This window comes from Lycorma delicatula, chromosome 4 (assembly GCF_047948215.1).
Source record: "Lycorma delicatula isolate Av1 chromosome 4, ASM4794821v1, whole genome shotgun sequence".
Taxonomy (NCBI): Eukaryota; Metazoa; Arthropoda; class Insecta; order Hemiptera; family Fulgoridae; genus Lycorma; species Lycorma delicatula.
Window position 1 is genome coordinate 110,731,569 of NC_134458.1, and position 17,893 is coordinate 110,749,461.

The window sequence follows — 17,893 nt, forward strand, 5'->3', positions numbered from 1 at the left end:
TTAATATTAATAAAATAAAAACAAAATTGAAAGTATAATTAATAAACAAGCAATAAATATATTAACACCATAACTGATTTAAGATAGAATAAATTAAAATTATTAAATTTCCATAATTTACTTTTAAAAAATTTAAATGTGACAACAATATTGAGTGTTAGAAAAAAAATTAATATACGTTTTATTTTGAAGCATTCAATTATGTTTTATTGAAATGAAAATGCTGAAGTGACAACAGATACATTTTAGTTGACATAATACGTAACGCCTGCGTTAGACTGTTGCACAGGAATGGAATGGAATGCAAAGTTGGCGGGAGTTTGTAGATTCTCCCTACGGATCGCAGAACCTGGACAGTGTCCCTTGCTGCTGGATGATTCTATCGGGCGTGTTTTTAAAGGTTTATTTTAGGTGACGGGTCTAATTTTTCAATTTTTGTCTTATTTATGTTGCACAGGCCAAGCAATAGCGTAATGAATGCAATAATTAATTAATTATCATGAATTTATTACATTAAAAAATCCTTCTGAAGATGCAATCATCATTATGAAAGTATTCAATGGTGGTACAAAAAAAAACAATAACATTTTAATTAGTTTTGATAAATTAAAATATTCTGCTACAATTTTTCAAATTATAGTATTATATTTACAGCTAAAAAAGAATCATTTTTTTCAGATAGGTAATGTTATACCAAATTTGCGCATAAGTGCAATGACTCCAAATAAATAATTTTATCTTTTTATCAAACTGTTTTGAGTTCGCAAATACGAAAGATTTAGAACAAATTCTAAAACTTAAAAGTGTTAACTTATCCTTGTATTTACATTTAGGAATGTACTCGTACAATTTTTTTTTATAGAGGAGTCACTTACAATTAAAAAATAACACTATCCAACTCTATCAAACCAGACAACAGAAATATTTCCGTAAAGCTCAACACGGTATTTCGCCTTACGAGAAAGGGCCATATTGTACTCTTCTATTTCCATTTTAATTAAATTATTTTAAAAAATGTCTAATAATTTACTTAAGATGCAATTACAGATTTTCTGTTACGTGAAACAACATTACTTTGTCGACGAATTCTTAAATAATATTAATTTTAAAAATCTGATGTGGACAACACATGACTTCCTAGTACGCCTATTAAACACATATACACATATATACACATTTTTAAAAGTGTATAAAATTTTATTTCCCTAATACTTCTGATTTTATTTATTTTTTTTATTGTTATTGAATAACTATTCATTGTTTTTTTTTGTTTTTTTAATAATTATTAATAAATCAGTACATTTAAATTTAAAAAAAGAAAAAGGAAATGAAGTCTGATTCGAATCGGTGCGCCTTCCCTTGTACGATCCAAATATTTCATTAATTAACATTTTATTTGGCTATAAATCTGGAACCAATGAAAATAAGTACCACTTATGATATATCGTTGAAACACTCTCAATCAGGACTTATTATTGTAGTTGAGAAAAAGTCCAAATCCAAAAATGATTAGCCGTAGGATGCTGAAATTTTGGATTTAGGACTACTGTTGTAACATCTAGCTGTGCACCTCCCCTTTTGATTGCAATCGAATGAACCAAAAGTGTCCAAAAAAGACCGAAATCCAAAAAATTTGGATTTTGGATTTTTTCTTAACTACTGTAATAAACCCTCATTGAGAGCTTTTCAACGCTTATCATAAGTGATACTTATTTTCATTGGTTCCAGAGTTATAGCCAAATATAATTTTAATTAATGAAATATCTGTATCTTACAAGGGAAGGGTACATCGATTCGAATCAGACTTCATCTCCTTTTTTTTAATTTAAAAATATTGATTATTAACCTTTGATTGTAAAAAAACCATTTACGATAAATAATAATTCACTAATAACTATAAAAAATATCAGAAGTTATTAATGAAATAAAATTTTATCTGCTTTTCATTTTAAAAATAGTGTAAATTTAATTTAATAGGTGTACAAGGAAGTCATTTGGTGTCCACATCAGATTTTTTGAATTATGTAACATGAAGGCCATTTTAAAATAACTCACATTAAAGAAAGAACAAGCATATCTGTAGGAAAAAATTATTTTATCACAATATTGATTATTAGTAGGAAAAATCTTAAATAACCCTAGAATAGCTACTGCAGATTTAAATTGGGAGTTAAAAGCCAGTGGAGCAAGCATGAATGTGACAACTGTTTGATACAAACGACAAACAGGGCTCAGGTGAGTCAAGCATATGCAAACTGGATCAACAAAGACTTTTCAAATGAAAAATGTCACCAGATCAAATCTACTGTTCAGTTAAACTTAAAAAAAACTTGTTTTGGATATTTTCTAATACTTGAAAGGCCCAAGATTCCATTGACAAAGATTGTCATACAATTTCAAAAACAGTTTTTATTTGAATCATGCCAAAAAATGAAAAAATTGTAAAAGAACAAACTTTTAAATGGTATTTTGCCTTAGCAACTCCCCAAGTAATAATCTAATCAAAATTGGATCACAGTAAAAAAAACTGGTCTCGTTAAATCAATAATACAGTATAGTTTCATGAGGAAGAAATAAAGAAAAATACATAACTCACTCGTTGAATCTGTACCAAATCAGGTGTTTTATATTAAGGGCCATAACAAATACAGTTGAAGCAACCTGACACAAATAACAAGTCACTTCTAGTTTTGCACTTCCCCTTTTGATTACAAAAATCGACAACCAAAAGTGTCCAAAAAAGCCCAAAATCAGAAAAGAAATTGGATTTTGGACTTTTTCTTAACTGCAGTAATAAGCCTTCATTGAGAGATTTTCAACGGTATATCGTAAGTGGTACTTATTTTCATTTGTTTCAGAGTTGTAGCCAAATAAAAGTTTTAATTAATGAAATATTTGGTATTACAAGTGGAAGGCACATCGGTTCAAATCAGACTTCATCTCCTTTTCTTTTTCTCTAACTTTTTTTTAAAATTTAAATATATTGATTTATTAATACTTATTAACCTCTCATTTTAAAAAAAAATTAAAAAATATCAGAAATTTTTAATGAAATATAATTTTATGTACTTTTCATTAAAAAAATAAAAAATGTGTAAATGTACATAGGCGTACAAGGGTGTTGTCCACATCAGATTTTTTTTTAAAATTATAAACCTGGACCTAAAATACAGAAATGTTTTTGAAGATTTTTTACTTATTTTAGCTTCTTATGACGGGGGTGTTAGATTTAAAGAACATTTTCCTTAAGAAAATTTGTTAAACTTAACCTATATATGAATATTTTTAGAAAAAGTTTAGTTAAAATTTATCTTCCATCTCTAAAAAATATATATTCTATTTTTTTTGGCTCTAACTCTTTTAATTTTTATTAAAAGATTTTTTTTTTCTATTTCTCTTCATAACTTAAAGAACTATTAAAATTAAAGTAGCTTTGACACCTATATTTTATTTCGGACTCAAAATGAGAAGCAATTATTTTCATTACTTTTATAAAGGTTATACTTTTTTCAATATTTTTAAACAATTATCTTTTAAATTTTTTATTTTTTTTTTTGTTAGGGATCACTTCTTAAAAACAGGTTTTTTCCTAAATTTTCCGCTCAGGGTAAGGAACCCCCTAAAAACAAATATATGTTTACTCAAAATACGGGAATGTTGATGCTTAAATCTTATTTTGGTAATCATGACTGATCGGCGAACCGGAAAAGTCACGCAACACTTTTTTTTAACTGTGGATTAGCAGATTTACACATTCCTTAGATGATCTATATAACGTATTATTTTGTACACTACCGATCAAAATAAAAAAAATATTTATTTTATAAAAACAGCCTATAATAATTATTTATAAATTACTGAAGATGAATATTTTTTGGAGTTAGATTATAGTTACTTTCATACATAAAATCAGCAATTGTCAATAAATATTAACTAAAATATATACATTTTTTTGTGATAGAATACAAATCACAGTTCTAACCTTTTGTCGCTGTAGGTCGTATAAATTTTGAGCACCCCATTGGCTGAATTACTGTCCAATAACGATCTACAAAGAGAGCAAATAGATTAAAAATGAATATAACACGAAAAATCAGTAATAATGTTAACATTAATAAACACAAATTTTGTTGTTTCTGAAAATTAATATCGACTAATAAAGTACAAGGTACGTTTAAAAATCCCACAAGAAAATCAGCAAATGCTAATGATGCAATGTAATAATTAGTTCTTTTTCTTAAACGTTTTTCCTTATGAAACACAATTAATACCAAACCGTTACCGATTATTGCTGTTATGGTAATTAACACTTCACATACATAAAACAGTATTTTATCCATGATATTGCCCTGAATACTTTTTTTTAATTATTATTATTATACTAGTGTGTTAAAAAACTTACACTAATTACAACACTCATTTAATGATACACATTTTGCCTGACAAAAAAACAAACCTTCATAAAAATAAAGTTCCCTACTTCGAAACCTCTTATCTAATTATTGCGGTCAGTTAAAGCTAAAAGCAAAAAACCACAAGTAATATAAATCCGTTAACAAGTAGCGAGATCTTCCGTTAAATCATTATACTTTTATAAGTATTAGCTTAAATTCTTTTTGAACGTTCTTTAAATAGAAAAAGCTAATGTGTACTCTTCTAAGTAACCTCAACGTCCGAAATTCCAATTATTATTTTGTCATTATATTGTAATAATATCTAATAAAAATAGTTGAAACAAATTAATGTTATACTAGCATCCGCCGACGTGGCTTCGCCAGCGCAAAATGTGCATAGAACTTCAAAAACTATAAATAATTTTTTAGTAATTATGTATGGGTTGTTGTTCTGTTGAGTAATCGCTATTCAAAACTTACCGGATAAAATAGATTAATTTGGATAAATAACAACTTTCAGTAAAATAAATTTCATAAAATATGATAAAAAATATCTGATGTGAACAACACATGACTTCCTTGTACGCCTATTAAATTAAATTTACACTATTTTCTTGTTTTTTTTTTGTTTTTTTTAATGAAAGTACGTAAAATTTTATTTCATTCTGATACTTTTTCATTTTTTTTTTGTTATTGAATTATTATTGATCGTAATTTTTTTTACATTAAGAGGTTAATAATTATTAATAAATCAATATATTCAAATTAAAAATAAAAGGATATGAAGTCTGATTGGGGAACCGATGTGCCTTCCCCTATGATCCAAATATTTCATTAATTAAAATTTTATTTGGCTATAACTCTGCAACCATTGAAAATAAGTAAGTAATAATTCTCTCTGGTCTAACTCTGTATACCAATTGGATCTTTCCAAATAGGCGGAGCATATAACATAATGGCTCGACGTTTAGACGCGCGCGGTGCAACCTGTGAAGTCATCAGACGACTTAATGCCTTAAGAATCCTATTAGCCCTTTCAGAGCACTCCAAAACGTGTTCGCTGAACCGTAGTGACTTGTCGATTATCACACCAAGGTACTTCGCCTTAAGGCTTTCTTGTATGCGGTGAATTCCGACCACCAACCTGATGGGATCAACTCTACGTTTTCCTGTTAAGGAAACATACTGACACTTATCAAGAGCAAGTTCCAGAACGTGGTCTCTCAACCATATATGGATCAAATCAAGCGCAGCATTGCCCCTATGCAGGATCTCCTGCTCCCTCCTGCCACTAATCATAAGGACTAAATCATCCGCATAAAAAACTGACTGCGTATGCTGCGGCAATCGAACACTCAATATGTCGTCAAAAAAATATCCCATAGGAGGGGGCCCAACACTGAACCCTATGGGACTCCCCCAAACATCTGGAAACTGAAACACCCTTCTAAAGTCTCCGCCTTTATCCATCTCTTATTTAATTAATCGCCGACTTGCTTAATCAGGTAATTACTAATACCCTTATTTACCAAGGCAGACATTATAACGTCCCAAGGCACGGAACCAAACGCGTTCCGGATATCCAAGAACACCAAAACAGGGATACCCCTCGTCCTCCACGTGCCTTGTCTAACTTCCTTAGCCCAGTGTACCACTCGTGATACAGCTTGAATGGCCGATCTGCCTGGCACGAAACCAATTTTGATTTTCATGTATATCACCTTCTCTGTTGAGCTCCTCCATCATTCTTGACGCCAACAGCCTCTCAGCAACTTTACCTAAATTGTTAAGGAGACATAACGGTCTAAACCCTCCAGCCATGTCATCAGCACCACCTTTGGGAAGGAAGACAAGCCGCCCTTCCTTCCAACAGGCTGGAAATGTCCCACCTTCCAGTTCTTTATTAAAAATGTCTACTATGGCCCATGGTACGCTACTAATTAGGCCCTTTAGCACCTTGGCCGGTATTCCGCCCGGACCCGGACTTTTCACATTCCCCAGCCTATCTATTGCCATGATAACTTTATCAACGGTATATATTCTTCTCTTAAAAACTGGAGGACCAACTATCCTTCGTTCGGCGCAAGAGAAGATTATTTCCACCTCACACTTCGCTCTACCCATTGTCAATACAGGGAGGCGCTTTATTCTTTTTTTTAACCTTCGGGTCCGCAGGTAACCATTAAAGGCCGAGAGACAGGGAGGCGCCTACCAAATCTCTTCATCACAATCTGGTAGGCCCTCCCCCAGGGATCATTATCCAAATCCTCGCACAGCTCCATCCATTTTTTACGCTTTATTGTCTTAATCTCATAATTGAGGGCACGTCTACGATCTCTATAATCTCGAGCAGCCTTAAAAATAATACGTCCTATCATTTCGACGCAACTATTGCATACGTCTCCGGCTGGATTGCAACTCCCTCCGCATTTACGTATTTCTTGGGGTCCACCAATATACCGGCTTGAAACCCTGATACTTCATCTAGAACCGTGGAATCTCATCTTTGATAAAACTTGAAGTCCCTCTGCAGTTAAAGTCAATTGAACAATCACTCTCTCTCTCTACAACTCTATTTACAACCATGTCCACCTGCCAGTTGGACAGACGGAACGGCGGGCCACCGATCCTCACTTTCAATGACGAATCTTGAACTCAATTGACGTGGCTACATGATCGCTAGCAATATCCTCCGTAAGCATCTTTAAGGAGCAAAGCTCCCGATCTCACCGACTATCCAGAATAACGAGATCAAGGACTGAAGAGTCCCCTAGCCGTGTACGTGGTAATACCATCATTTAAGCAATATGATCCATGCAGATGCATCAAATCCGCAAGGATTTCTTCCCGCTTATTAGTGACACTGCAGCCAGCTTCTATTATCTTGCAATTGAAGTCACCCAGTATTATGACACTTCTTCTTGCTCGAACGACCAGTTCATGTAACCTATTCATGAACTCGGCATGAAAGGGAATGTTACAATTTGGACTAATGTACACCCCGACAAGTATAGACGAAGGTAACTCCAAGGCTATCAAGCCGTCTCCTCTCTCTGCCAGTCTCCAGCGAACTCTGCCACCAACATCACGGATGACAACATCACCATTTCTATCTGCACACCAGCCATTACCAGATGCGACATACTTGTTCGACTCAGACGTGACAACAAAGATAACATCCATCTGTTTAGCCAGCTCCTCGGTCAAATCATGCAAAAGAGGGCTACAATTAGCATTCGTTAAAAGTTATTTTATCATCTTTTCCTGATTGGCAGCCTAAGCCTCCGCTGCGAAGATCAAACCTCTAACATTCACACCACAGTGTGGCTAGTTAGTGTCCTAACTAGCTCCTAGAGCTAACCAAATTGGGTGAGCGAACTAAGCATGGTGCCACACACCACTTGCTTCGTGTCCCACCGCTCACTTCTCATATATTCTAAAATGGGTAGGCGCACCCCGTCAACTACCAAAATATATATGACATTCAATAAATTAAATGTATCTTGTCTAGGCAGCAATTCGCTGCCACGCCTAGGTCGCTGAATGCCAGCAAGTACATGTCCACCAATATTAAAGCGCTTGGAGCTTTAATTGGCTGATGGCCAACCGTAAGTCTCGGGTAGCTTCCCACAGCAGCGAGGTAGAAGTCTTTTCCTTAAATAAACTACTGATGTCGGTTGAACAAAGCAACGGCATCAAGGAACACCCACACGGTTCGACAATGCGTCTCACTCTGGCCTCTATTTCGGCTCTAGTATCGCCTTCCACAAGCAGCAGTATGTCATCGGCACACGCGATGCATGTGCAACCCTCACCGAGATCCGACTTTAGCAACCTATTAATAATAACGTTCCAAAACATCGGCCCGAGGACAGACCCCTGCGGACAACCCTTTGTTGGCTCTTTCGCTAGCGATTCAACACCGATGGTCAACCGATCCTCTCTATTCCGAAAATAGTCAATAATCAGCTCAAAGATGTCTCGCAGACATCCAACATTCAGCAGGCCGTCTAAGATAGACGGCCACCAGGCGTTGTCGAACGCGCCCCTTATATCCAAACTGATGCCGAGCACCATTCTATACAGGCTACCCCTAACTTTAGAAACTACGAAGCTGATCGCATCCGCTGTTCCAAAACCGCGCCTAAAACCAAACTGCCGATCGCTGAACGCTCCTCGAGCCCGGAAGAGCTCATCGAGGCGGCTGGAAATCAGCCGCTCAAGTACTTTTCCTAGCACTGGGAGGACCGTTATCGGTCTATACGACTTCACAGCCCTTCTATCCAAGTCAAGAATCAGCCGGAGATCGCCTACTATCCATTCCGTAGGAAAGATACCACTGTGTAAGCAACTATTGTAGAGCCGGACCAAGAGGTCCCACAATCTTCTCCAAGACCGCTTAACTAGCTCACCGGTAATTCCGTCAGTTCCCGGCGCCTTCTTGTTAGGCAAGGCAAAAACCGAATTTTTCACCTCATCCAAACTTCAGTCCCCGACAGGGTCAGAGCAGCGACCTACGTCCCGGATCGCCACCCTAAGCTCTCGATGGAAATTCCCATCCATAAGTTCTTCGTCCGCTGGCAGCAAGGCTCGAAGCGCGTAGGACGTGGTACTACTCGCATCGGCCGTAAACCCCTCTGGGGTCAGTGAGTAGTGAACCCCAGGTGGAAGACTTGGCGTTACCGTCCAGAGCAACCAGCACTCTGATGCTCGGGAGACCGTCCAGAATCCGCCCCAACTTCGCCTAGTCATCGATACTCCATCCAAGCCGGAATTATCACGACACCATTACAACATCGAGCGTACTCGATGGTGACTCGCACGACAGTGAATTGCTCGTCAGAAAACTGAGGCATCCAGAAGACACCCAACGAGACCGATTCCCACTCGTGGTCGTGCTCCCCATTCTCGTGGTCGATCCCCACGAGAATGAATAACATCAACCCCGTGGAAGCCGACCACCCTATCCCCGACCGTTCCTGGATCAAGAGGACCCGATGTCGTACTCCTCAAGGATCCTCATAGCTTCATTGGTGGCCACCCAGGAATAGTGCAGGTTTAACATCCTCAGGCGCAAGCGTTCAATATGATGACGACCGTCTTCGAAAGCTTCCCCCAATTCAGGCGTCACTATACGCCGTATTATGCACGATCTTCGTCCGGGCTATGTCGTGCGAGCTGCATTGCTTGCCCACGAACCGGTGTCTGGCATCAAAGCCTTTCAGCAAGGCACAAGGAGCGCACTTTGCAGGCGTAGTCTTACTAGGGCAATTATCTGCCTTGTGCCCTACAAGGCCGCAATGACCACACATCTCCGACTGTGCTCTACAGCGGAGAGAGGTGTGACTAAAGCCTTGATATTTGAAGCATCGGGGTACTTTTGCATGGTCAACGACCCTGCAAGAGGTCCACCCAAGCAACAGCCGGCCACCGGCCACCAAGACCTGCCGGATATTAGGCAAGGTCTCAATCACCCAGTGGCTCTTTGAGGATTCCTTCAACTGCCGGACCACCCTGGTCCCCTTGAAGAAGTCCTCGGCAGCCATATCCAACGCTGGATTTTGGCTGTGTATCGCCTTGAGGATTTCGGGCTCTTCTGCCCTCGTCGCCCTTGGTAAATCATACACCAATATTTGAGGCCTTCGCTCGGCCAGCAACTGAGCCTTCAGCCCGTTCTTCTGCAGAACGTCGGCCTCCAGCAACCGCTTCGTCTGCTGCTCACTTTCGACCTCCAGGAACACTCCATGGTACCTTGTTTTCGTGACCCGGGAGATCTGGGACCTTTTTCTCCGCGGATCTAGAACCTTCTTCAGGGTCAGCTCCGTCATCGTAGACGAAGCCCCCGGACCTGGCGTTACTGGGACCACCTTGACAGTGGCCCGCTTAATTTTGTTAGCCGACACCTGAACTGGTGGCGGGGTACTAGCCCGCTTAGGCCCAGGTGCGGCTATTACTGCAGCGAAGAAGGCAGGCTTCTTCACCTTCTCCTCCACCGTTTTAAAGAGATGTGGATCTCGCCAAGGACCCTCTCCGTTACCGGTTTGAAGTCTCTGACTTCTTCCACCACCTGATACACCTTGCCCGATAGTCGATCAACGACCGAATCTAGGACTCGGTTAGCGCCCTGGAGGCCCTCGCATTTCAATGCCAGCTCAGAATCCATTAGGTACACGAGTCGACTAACTGACGAAACTCAACCGAAATGCGTGATTCCTTCTAGGAGGATATTTTGGCCCATGCGGACCGCATATCCTCGATCCGCCCGGTTCTTTCAGATCCCAAGCTAGACCTCTGCAAAGGAGGCTTCGCCTTGGAATCCTCCGGGACAAAGCCGACCACCTCACCGCTGTGCTCCGCCACCCTCGACTTCGCAGGGAGCTGCCTGTCAGCCTTGGCTCGCCCTCCAGTGCCTTGCTCTCCCTGCAAGGTTCGACCGAAGTCTTCCCCGCACAGTTCGACGCAGAGGTATTGGCAGGATTTTTCGTGCAATCCGCCGCTGCACATGAGGGTAGGGCCTCCTCCCCTCGTGGAGACCTCCATGACCTCCTTAGAGAACCGTATCCTCGGCGGAGACCTGCCCAGTGACCCTCTCGGCACTGGTAACCAAGTCCTTGGCTAAACCAACCAAGTCCTCGAGGCAATCTCCCCCGGATTGCTCCATAGCAGCTTACCATCGAGGAAATACACCAACTGCACTGCCAGACACTACAGCTGCAGTTTGAAAGAATCCTATCACCTATCACAAAACTGGTGAGCGTTCGGCTTTGTTATTCCGAGCAAGACCGCCTATCCTTACGCAACCCCAGCCGAAACAGTAATGCTTAAAAGCTCCTACTGTAGACCACTGGCGAAGTCGGAGCGAAATCGCTTCCCGAACCTGCCAGAGGATTTGAAACTTTCCTTGTCCTCACGAACTACGAAGATGGGAACACTGACACACAAAGAAAACGTCCTTATTTAGCCGACGGTGGCCCTCCTGCAACGCACTACGCCGTTGTTTCGTATAACACTTCGCGCAACGCAGGTTGACTAACTGCCACCGATCGTTGTACAGCCCCGACAGCGTGTACGTAGAACACTGTTCTTGCAGAAAATCGCACCGGTATTGCAAAGCAAGTTTACAGTATGGGGCCAGAGGTCGAGAAGCGATCAACATCGATATGAGAGGTTTGTCATATTGTCCTGAACGAGGTCTTTTATATCTTTCTTGCAATACAGAACATGCCTCCTTTTTATGTCTATTTCAGGTGAAACAGCACAATGAAGGTCTCCGTCCACGCGATCCCCCAAAACCCTTCCCGACACACGTGTATCTGAAAGCTTCCTCCAAATACTTGGGCCCCCTCGGAAGGCAAATTCCTGTCTGACCGAAAGGACTTCAGAGGACGGACTGAAGGGGAATATTGCCGGAAGTACAAAGCACATATACGCTTAGTATCCCCGAATCAGCTCTAGTCAATTGTTTCTCATTGGTCTAAGGGACCGGAAGGCAAATACGAAATCCGTCCGTAAATAAAATCTATAACAGCCACAAAACAGATGATAACCCGCCAGATAAAATAGAAAGACACAACAGCAACTGATATTTGTCCAGGTTCTGCAGTTAGTAGGGAAAAATAAACTCCCGCTATCATTTCGTTTCGTTCCGTTCCGAGTCACATAGTTCATTAGTACCGAAATCGTCCACCAACGCTGTTAAAAATGGATAATTTTACTGATTCTGAACGTGATCGCTTTGTGTTTTGGTTTCACGATTTGCAGTCGGTGACTGCAGTTCAACGTAATTTTCATAGAGTGTACACTAGGGAACCTCCTAGTAGGCGTACAGTTTAATCTTGGCACCAACCTTCGTTGAGGCAAATTGTTCTGTTATACATTCAAGATCACCAGGACGCTCACAACTCCCTAAAGCTGCTGTTAAACAACTCTATTCGAATTATCCGAAAAAATCAATTCGACATGCGTCACGTAAGATTGGCATTCCACAAACGACTGTTTGGCACGAATTACGTCAACAATTGCACTTGAAGCCGTATAAACTAACCGTACTTCAACTCATTACAGATGATGACAAAGTTGCTCGGTTACAGTTTTGTATGAAAATGATACAATAATTGAATTACAAAATTGATTATTCTCTCATGTTCCCTAACAGCTCGTGAACATTCGACCTCGTATCGGAGACGTAGAGGACGTGGTCTACTGTATCATCAGTCTCGCAATCCGGACATTGAATCGAATCCAGCAAACTAAACCTAGCCAAACTCGCCCGAAAGGTACCATGCCCGGAGAGAAACTGTAATATACCTGTTGGGGGAAACCCATCCAATCGCACCAAAATCAAACACTATAGGAAATATACCATGCGTATAACGACCTGTCGGGGATTTGTCCCACCTGATCTGTCAAGACGCAAGGCCCCAGTCTTCAGTCTCCTGCTTTCGTTCTGACGTCAATAGGCTATTTACCTTGGAAATTTAGCGTTCCTTACGCTCATTAGCCAAGATATCTATTGGTTTGACCCCGGCTATAACACAAACTGCCTCCCGCGAGACTGTTCTATAACCGCCTATAATAGCGAGCAAGAGGAGTCGCTGGGCCCGCAGCAAAACGTCCGCGGAATACCTATAACCCATGTAGTGAACCCAGACAGGAGCAGCATACAGCATAATAGCTTTGTTGATACCTTTGTAAAGGATACGCACGGTATGGTAATTCAACCCCCAATCGGGATGAATGACTCTACGGATTCCATAAAAAGCATCAGCGGCCTTTTTTGCAACATACTGTAGATGTTCCTTGAATCGAAAATTCTCATCAAGGATAACACTCTGGTATTTTTGAGCCATAACGTACCGAATGGGGAGACAAGCTATCCGAACCCGGATTCATCAGAAAGCAGCCAATCAGTCCTTAGACAACATCATTGTAGTTTTCTCTGGGCTGAAAATCATCTTCTGTTGAATACTCCACATTCGGAGTGTCTCACAAGCATGAGCAGCTCGGAACTCTACCTCGTTACGCGAATCCTCTTTAAACAGTAGCAGCACGTCGTCAGCATAAGCGACGACACGAGAACCATATGACAACCTTAAACGCAACATGGAATCAATTTCTATGATCCAAAGAAGGGGACTCAGAAACTGCTTTGAGGGTATCCTTTAGTTAAGGTCCTACGAACCTCCGAGCCGCCATCACGCAGGGAAACGATCCGATGGCTGAAATAACTTGAGAGCACTTCTAATTCATTTCGTGTACACTTGCGCTTCTGCTTCTGAAACAGGACAGAGGGCCGCCATAAGTTGTTAAATGCTCCGGATGTGTCCAGAAAACTCCCTAATACATATTTACATGCATTAGAGGAAGCTATATCCATCAACCTTAGTATGGCATCCTCAGTGCTCTTGCCCGGTCGGAAACCATACTGGTTGTCCTTTAGCAAATGATCAGTGGCCAATCTAACATTAATATGCAAATATAGTACCTTCTCAAAAACCTTGCCAATCAAGGGCAAGAGCGTTAGTGGACCGTAAGAAGAACTAACAGTAGGATCTTTGTCACCACTTTTGAACAACAACACCAAGTCTCCATGCTTACAACATGGCGGAAAATGGCCGGCGAAGAGCAACCTATTATATATTCTAGTTAGAGGACCAAGGACTACTGGAAGCGCTCGGACGAGGAGCTCCACTGTGATACAATCATATCCGGTGGCCTTGTGCCGTGCCATACTACAGATCACTTGGCGCACCTCCGCCTCAGTGATCTCAGAAGATTGTAAGTCGGTCTCGAAAATCGCGACTTCCCGCCTGACACGCCGGTGGTATGAAACCTCACCCACCATAGCGTCATCCGGGAGTAAACATTCAGAAAAATATAAAGGACACGATCCTTATCAATTACCACACCCCCGCGGGTTGACAAAGCTGACAAGAGGACATCTTTCCTGCGCTTATATCCAGGGGTTCTACACAACGTCCCAAGGGCTCTATTCCCTTGCTCCTGAACGAAGGAGTGCCAGGAATTACGGTTGGAGGACTTAATGCTGTGAACGTGCCTAGCACTCCTTCTGCGGTAATCCGCAGTTAGGGCCACACGCCGATCTGGATCACCCTCTCGTTGCGCAGCCCTTCTGAGTCGATTCACAGACTGCTTCATTGCTGTCAGATTCCAAGACCACCAACCAGATATACGTTTCCGGCGAGTACGTCTAGGAATGACGGCTTCAGCCGCCGCCACCACCGCAGAAGTGAAATTTTTTCTACTAGGACATCTAATGGCAGGCCGTCAAGGTTTCGAGAAAAAAATCTCCAGTCTGGACTCCAACCAAGAGGAGAATTTCGCCCAGTCCGCCTTCCTATGCAGGAAGCGCCACCGGTAAACAGGAAATTGTCCCTCATGGCCTTTGCGCAGCTCATCCGCTATTTCAAAAAGTATCAACAGTAGATCGCTAGAACAGTCGTCAACCACAGACCAGTCAAAGTCCCTGCCAGGGATATCCCTACCAATGCTGATGTCAATATTTGTACCTGAAAAAGCCCTTCGTTCGTTAACCGTACCGAAGTAAGTGGCCTACTGGTCTGCAACATTAAAGACCTGAAAATTGTGCTGCGTGATGAAACTGTCAATTAGACCACCGCCATAATCAGTGATCCCACTGTATCAGAAAAGCAACTTCGCATTAACATCGGCACCAATAAGGATTAGACCATTACCCACAATACGAAGGATCCTATTCCATCTCACTAGGTGTTCCTCAGTGGGATCCCTGTATTGGAAATATGAATTAACAACTGTAAGGTTCTGTCCGCGAATGGCAAGTCTGACCACAACATGATATGCGTCAGAAACCTGCCCTATAAAGACACTATCAAGCGACTTCCTGCACAGAATAGCAGACATACATGTATGCTCTACACAAAACTTTTTTAAGCTGTGAAATCCTGGCAGATCACCCCTAATTGCATATAGGTTCTGCAGAAGGACATCAACGAGGCTCCGTCTCTCTACAATCTCACTTAACTCAACTTGGACCATAAGAACCCTGGAAATTTAGTTGACCGAACCTAACCATTTAAGGAATAAAGTACAGAACAACGGACCTTACGTAACAGCCACACTAAATTTACCGACTGGGTGCTCATGATTCTTGTGCAACCTCTTTCAGTTAGCATAGACCTGAGCCTCGGACTTCTGAACAATCGTCACGCTTGTGACCCTCCTCGCTACAATGGGCATATATCAAGGCAAAATTACAAAATTTAGCCCTGTGATCACATTTCCAGCTTTCCTGGGGCCGTTGTTTTGGTTCCTTGTCTATGGTGGCGTCCTGCGGCTTCCTTTGCCAGCTGCAACTGAAACAGTAGCGTACGTTGACGACTTCAACGCGTAGCGTTGAATTAGCGACAGGTCTGAGGCTGAGCTGGAAGAAAGGAGAAACACGGCTTTAAATGCGATAGGGGATTAGATGCGGGAACACGGACTGAAGCTGTTCCCACAGAAATGTGCATACATCACACTAACGGGAAGAAGAACGGTGGGTTGAATAAACCTCATGCTAGGCGGACAGTACAAAGTAGACAGTACGGCGGACAGTACTACAAAAGAGAAACATGATAAAGTACCTGGGGGTACAGATCGACAAATCATGTAAGTTTAGTTAACACGTAGTAGACAGTTGTACAAGGACCGAAACCCCTAAAAAATCACTGAATGCGTTGATCACTACTCAGTCTGCCCCAAGGACATCCAAACGCCGATTAATCATGTCAACGATTTGACATGGTTAATCGTGTCGAATAGCGTTGTTAAATGCCGCCCCGATTTGGGGTGGAGGAATGAGGGTCATTAGGAACCGGGCACGTCTACAGAGGATCTACAGGCGATCGTTGTTGGATGTAACAGCGGACTATAGAACTACATCGTACAGTGTGGTGTGCGTGTTGGTGTCAGTTTTGCAATTGACCTGCAAGTTAGAGTGCGAGAGCTTTGCTATGATGGTTTGGGAAAGAGTGAGGCTGAGGCTAACGTAATGGAGACATGGCGTGAAAGATGGAGGACTGGAAATGATGCAGCCTGGACAAAGAGATTAATCACAGACTTAGACATGTGAATGAAAAAGAAACAAGCCGATATAAAATTTTATGTCACAAATATTCTCCGGCCATGGAACGTTTGATCATTATCTCAATTGATTTGGCAGACGGGACTCTCCGTACTCCATGTTTTGCGACAGAGAGGTCACAGCGTAGCACACCGTATGTATATGTTCAGAATGGCATCTTTGGCGGACCCAAACAGGCATCGACAGATTAAGACCCGAAAACCTGGTGTCCTTCATGCTTTCCTCAGAAGAGAACTGAAGGGCCTTCGACACGTATGCTATGAAGGTGTTACGCGTTAATGACACTGAAGGGAGACGCTGTAAACTTTAGCGAAGGGAAGGGCTGACAGTCCCATCCGTGAGGGCCGGTATGCTAAGGTATGCCGGTTCCGATGAGCGGGTGGGGACTCCTGGGCTAGCGTAGGTCAGGGATAAAATTAAGATCGAGACACCGCCGTCGTTTGGGGCCTGGGAATTACATAATCGGCCCGGTCACCTCGTACGGAGGTTAGAGGCAATCCCTGAGCTGAGCTTTACTTAATTGTATGTCCAATCCAGGGGAGGAGGGTGTAAAAAATAATAGTTTGCAAGATCGTTGACTTCTGTTATGTTAGCTTGAATTTTTCTTCTAGCAATAAATCAATATCTTTAAGAACTTTTAATTTATTTTAAATTTCTATCAAAAGAACAATATTAATGGTGAATCATACCATTTTTTTATTCTTGAATAGTTACTTCACTTAAGATTTGTCCTTCACTTCCCATAAAAGTTGGAAAGCAATAGGGGTGGGATTCTGAACAAGAGCTTGTTTTTCTTCATATTCAACTATTATCACTGATATCTGATTCTTGTATATGTTGCATGTAAGTCTTATTTTCCAATATTTTATTATTATTATTTTATCTATTTGCCTTTAAACTAAACTAGTGATATTTATTTGTATGAGATAAACTAATAGTGCAGAAGTTCTTACATTATCTGCTCCTGCTTTCTTTTCTAAACAGTAATAATTAATTTTTTTTTAAATATTTAGGTGCATTTTGAGTTCCATAAACTTTGTGTACCAATCTATTCAGCATTGCTTTTCCTAAACAAGACTAAATTCATTTCTCTGACCAGTTTTGCAGCAACTGCCTCTGTCTGTCTGTCTGTTCGTCCGTCCGTCTCTCTCTCTCTCTCTCTCTCTCTCTCTCTCTCTCTCTCTCTCTCTCTCTCTCTCTCTCTCTCTCTCTCTCTCTCTCTCTCTCTCTCTCTCTCTCTCTCTCAGTGTGTGTGTGTGTGCGCGCGTGTGTGTGTGTGTGTGTGTGTGTGTAGGCAAATGCATTTACCACTACTAGCTTGCCAGGCTTGACGTAATTCCGATGAAATATCAACTATCTGTATTGCTTCATCTCT

The 17,893-nt window shown here is 41.2% G+C and overlaps 1 protein-coding gene across 2 annotated transcripts in view; it reads right to left on the reverse strand.

The window, feature by feature from the left end:
* LOC142323747 (adenosine receptor A1-like) overlaps nt 1-17,893 on the reverse strand; it is a 61,904-nt gene that overhangs the window by 24,131 nt on the left and 19,880 nt on the right. Inside the window, exon 2 of one of the 2 annotated variants that reach the window (XM_075363915.1) lies at nt 3,983-4,048. The exons of the other annotated variant lie outside the window; for it this stretch is intronic. Within the exon in view, the coding sequence (XP_075220030.1) occupies nt 3,983-4,048 (66 nt within the window). The remainder of the gene's footprint in view (nt 1-3,982; nt 4,049-17,893) is intronic. 2 annotated transcript variants of the gene reach the window in all.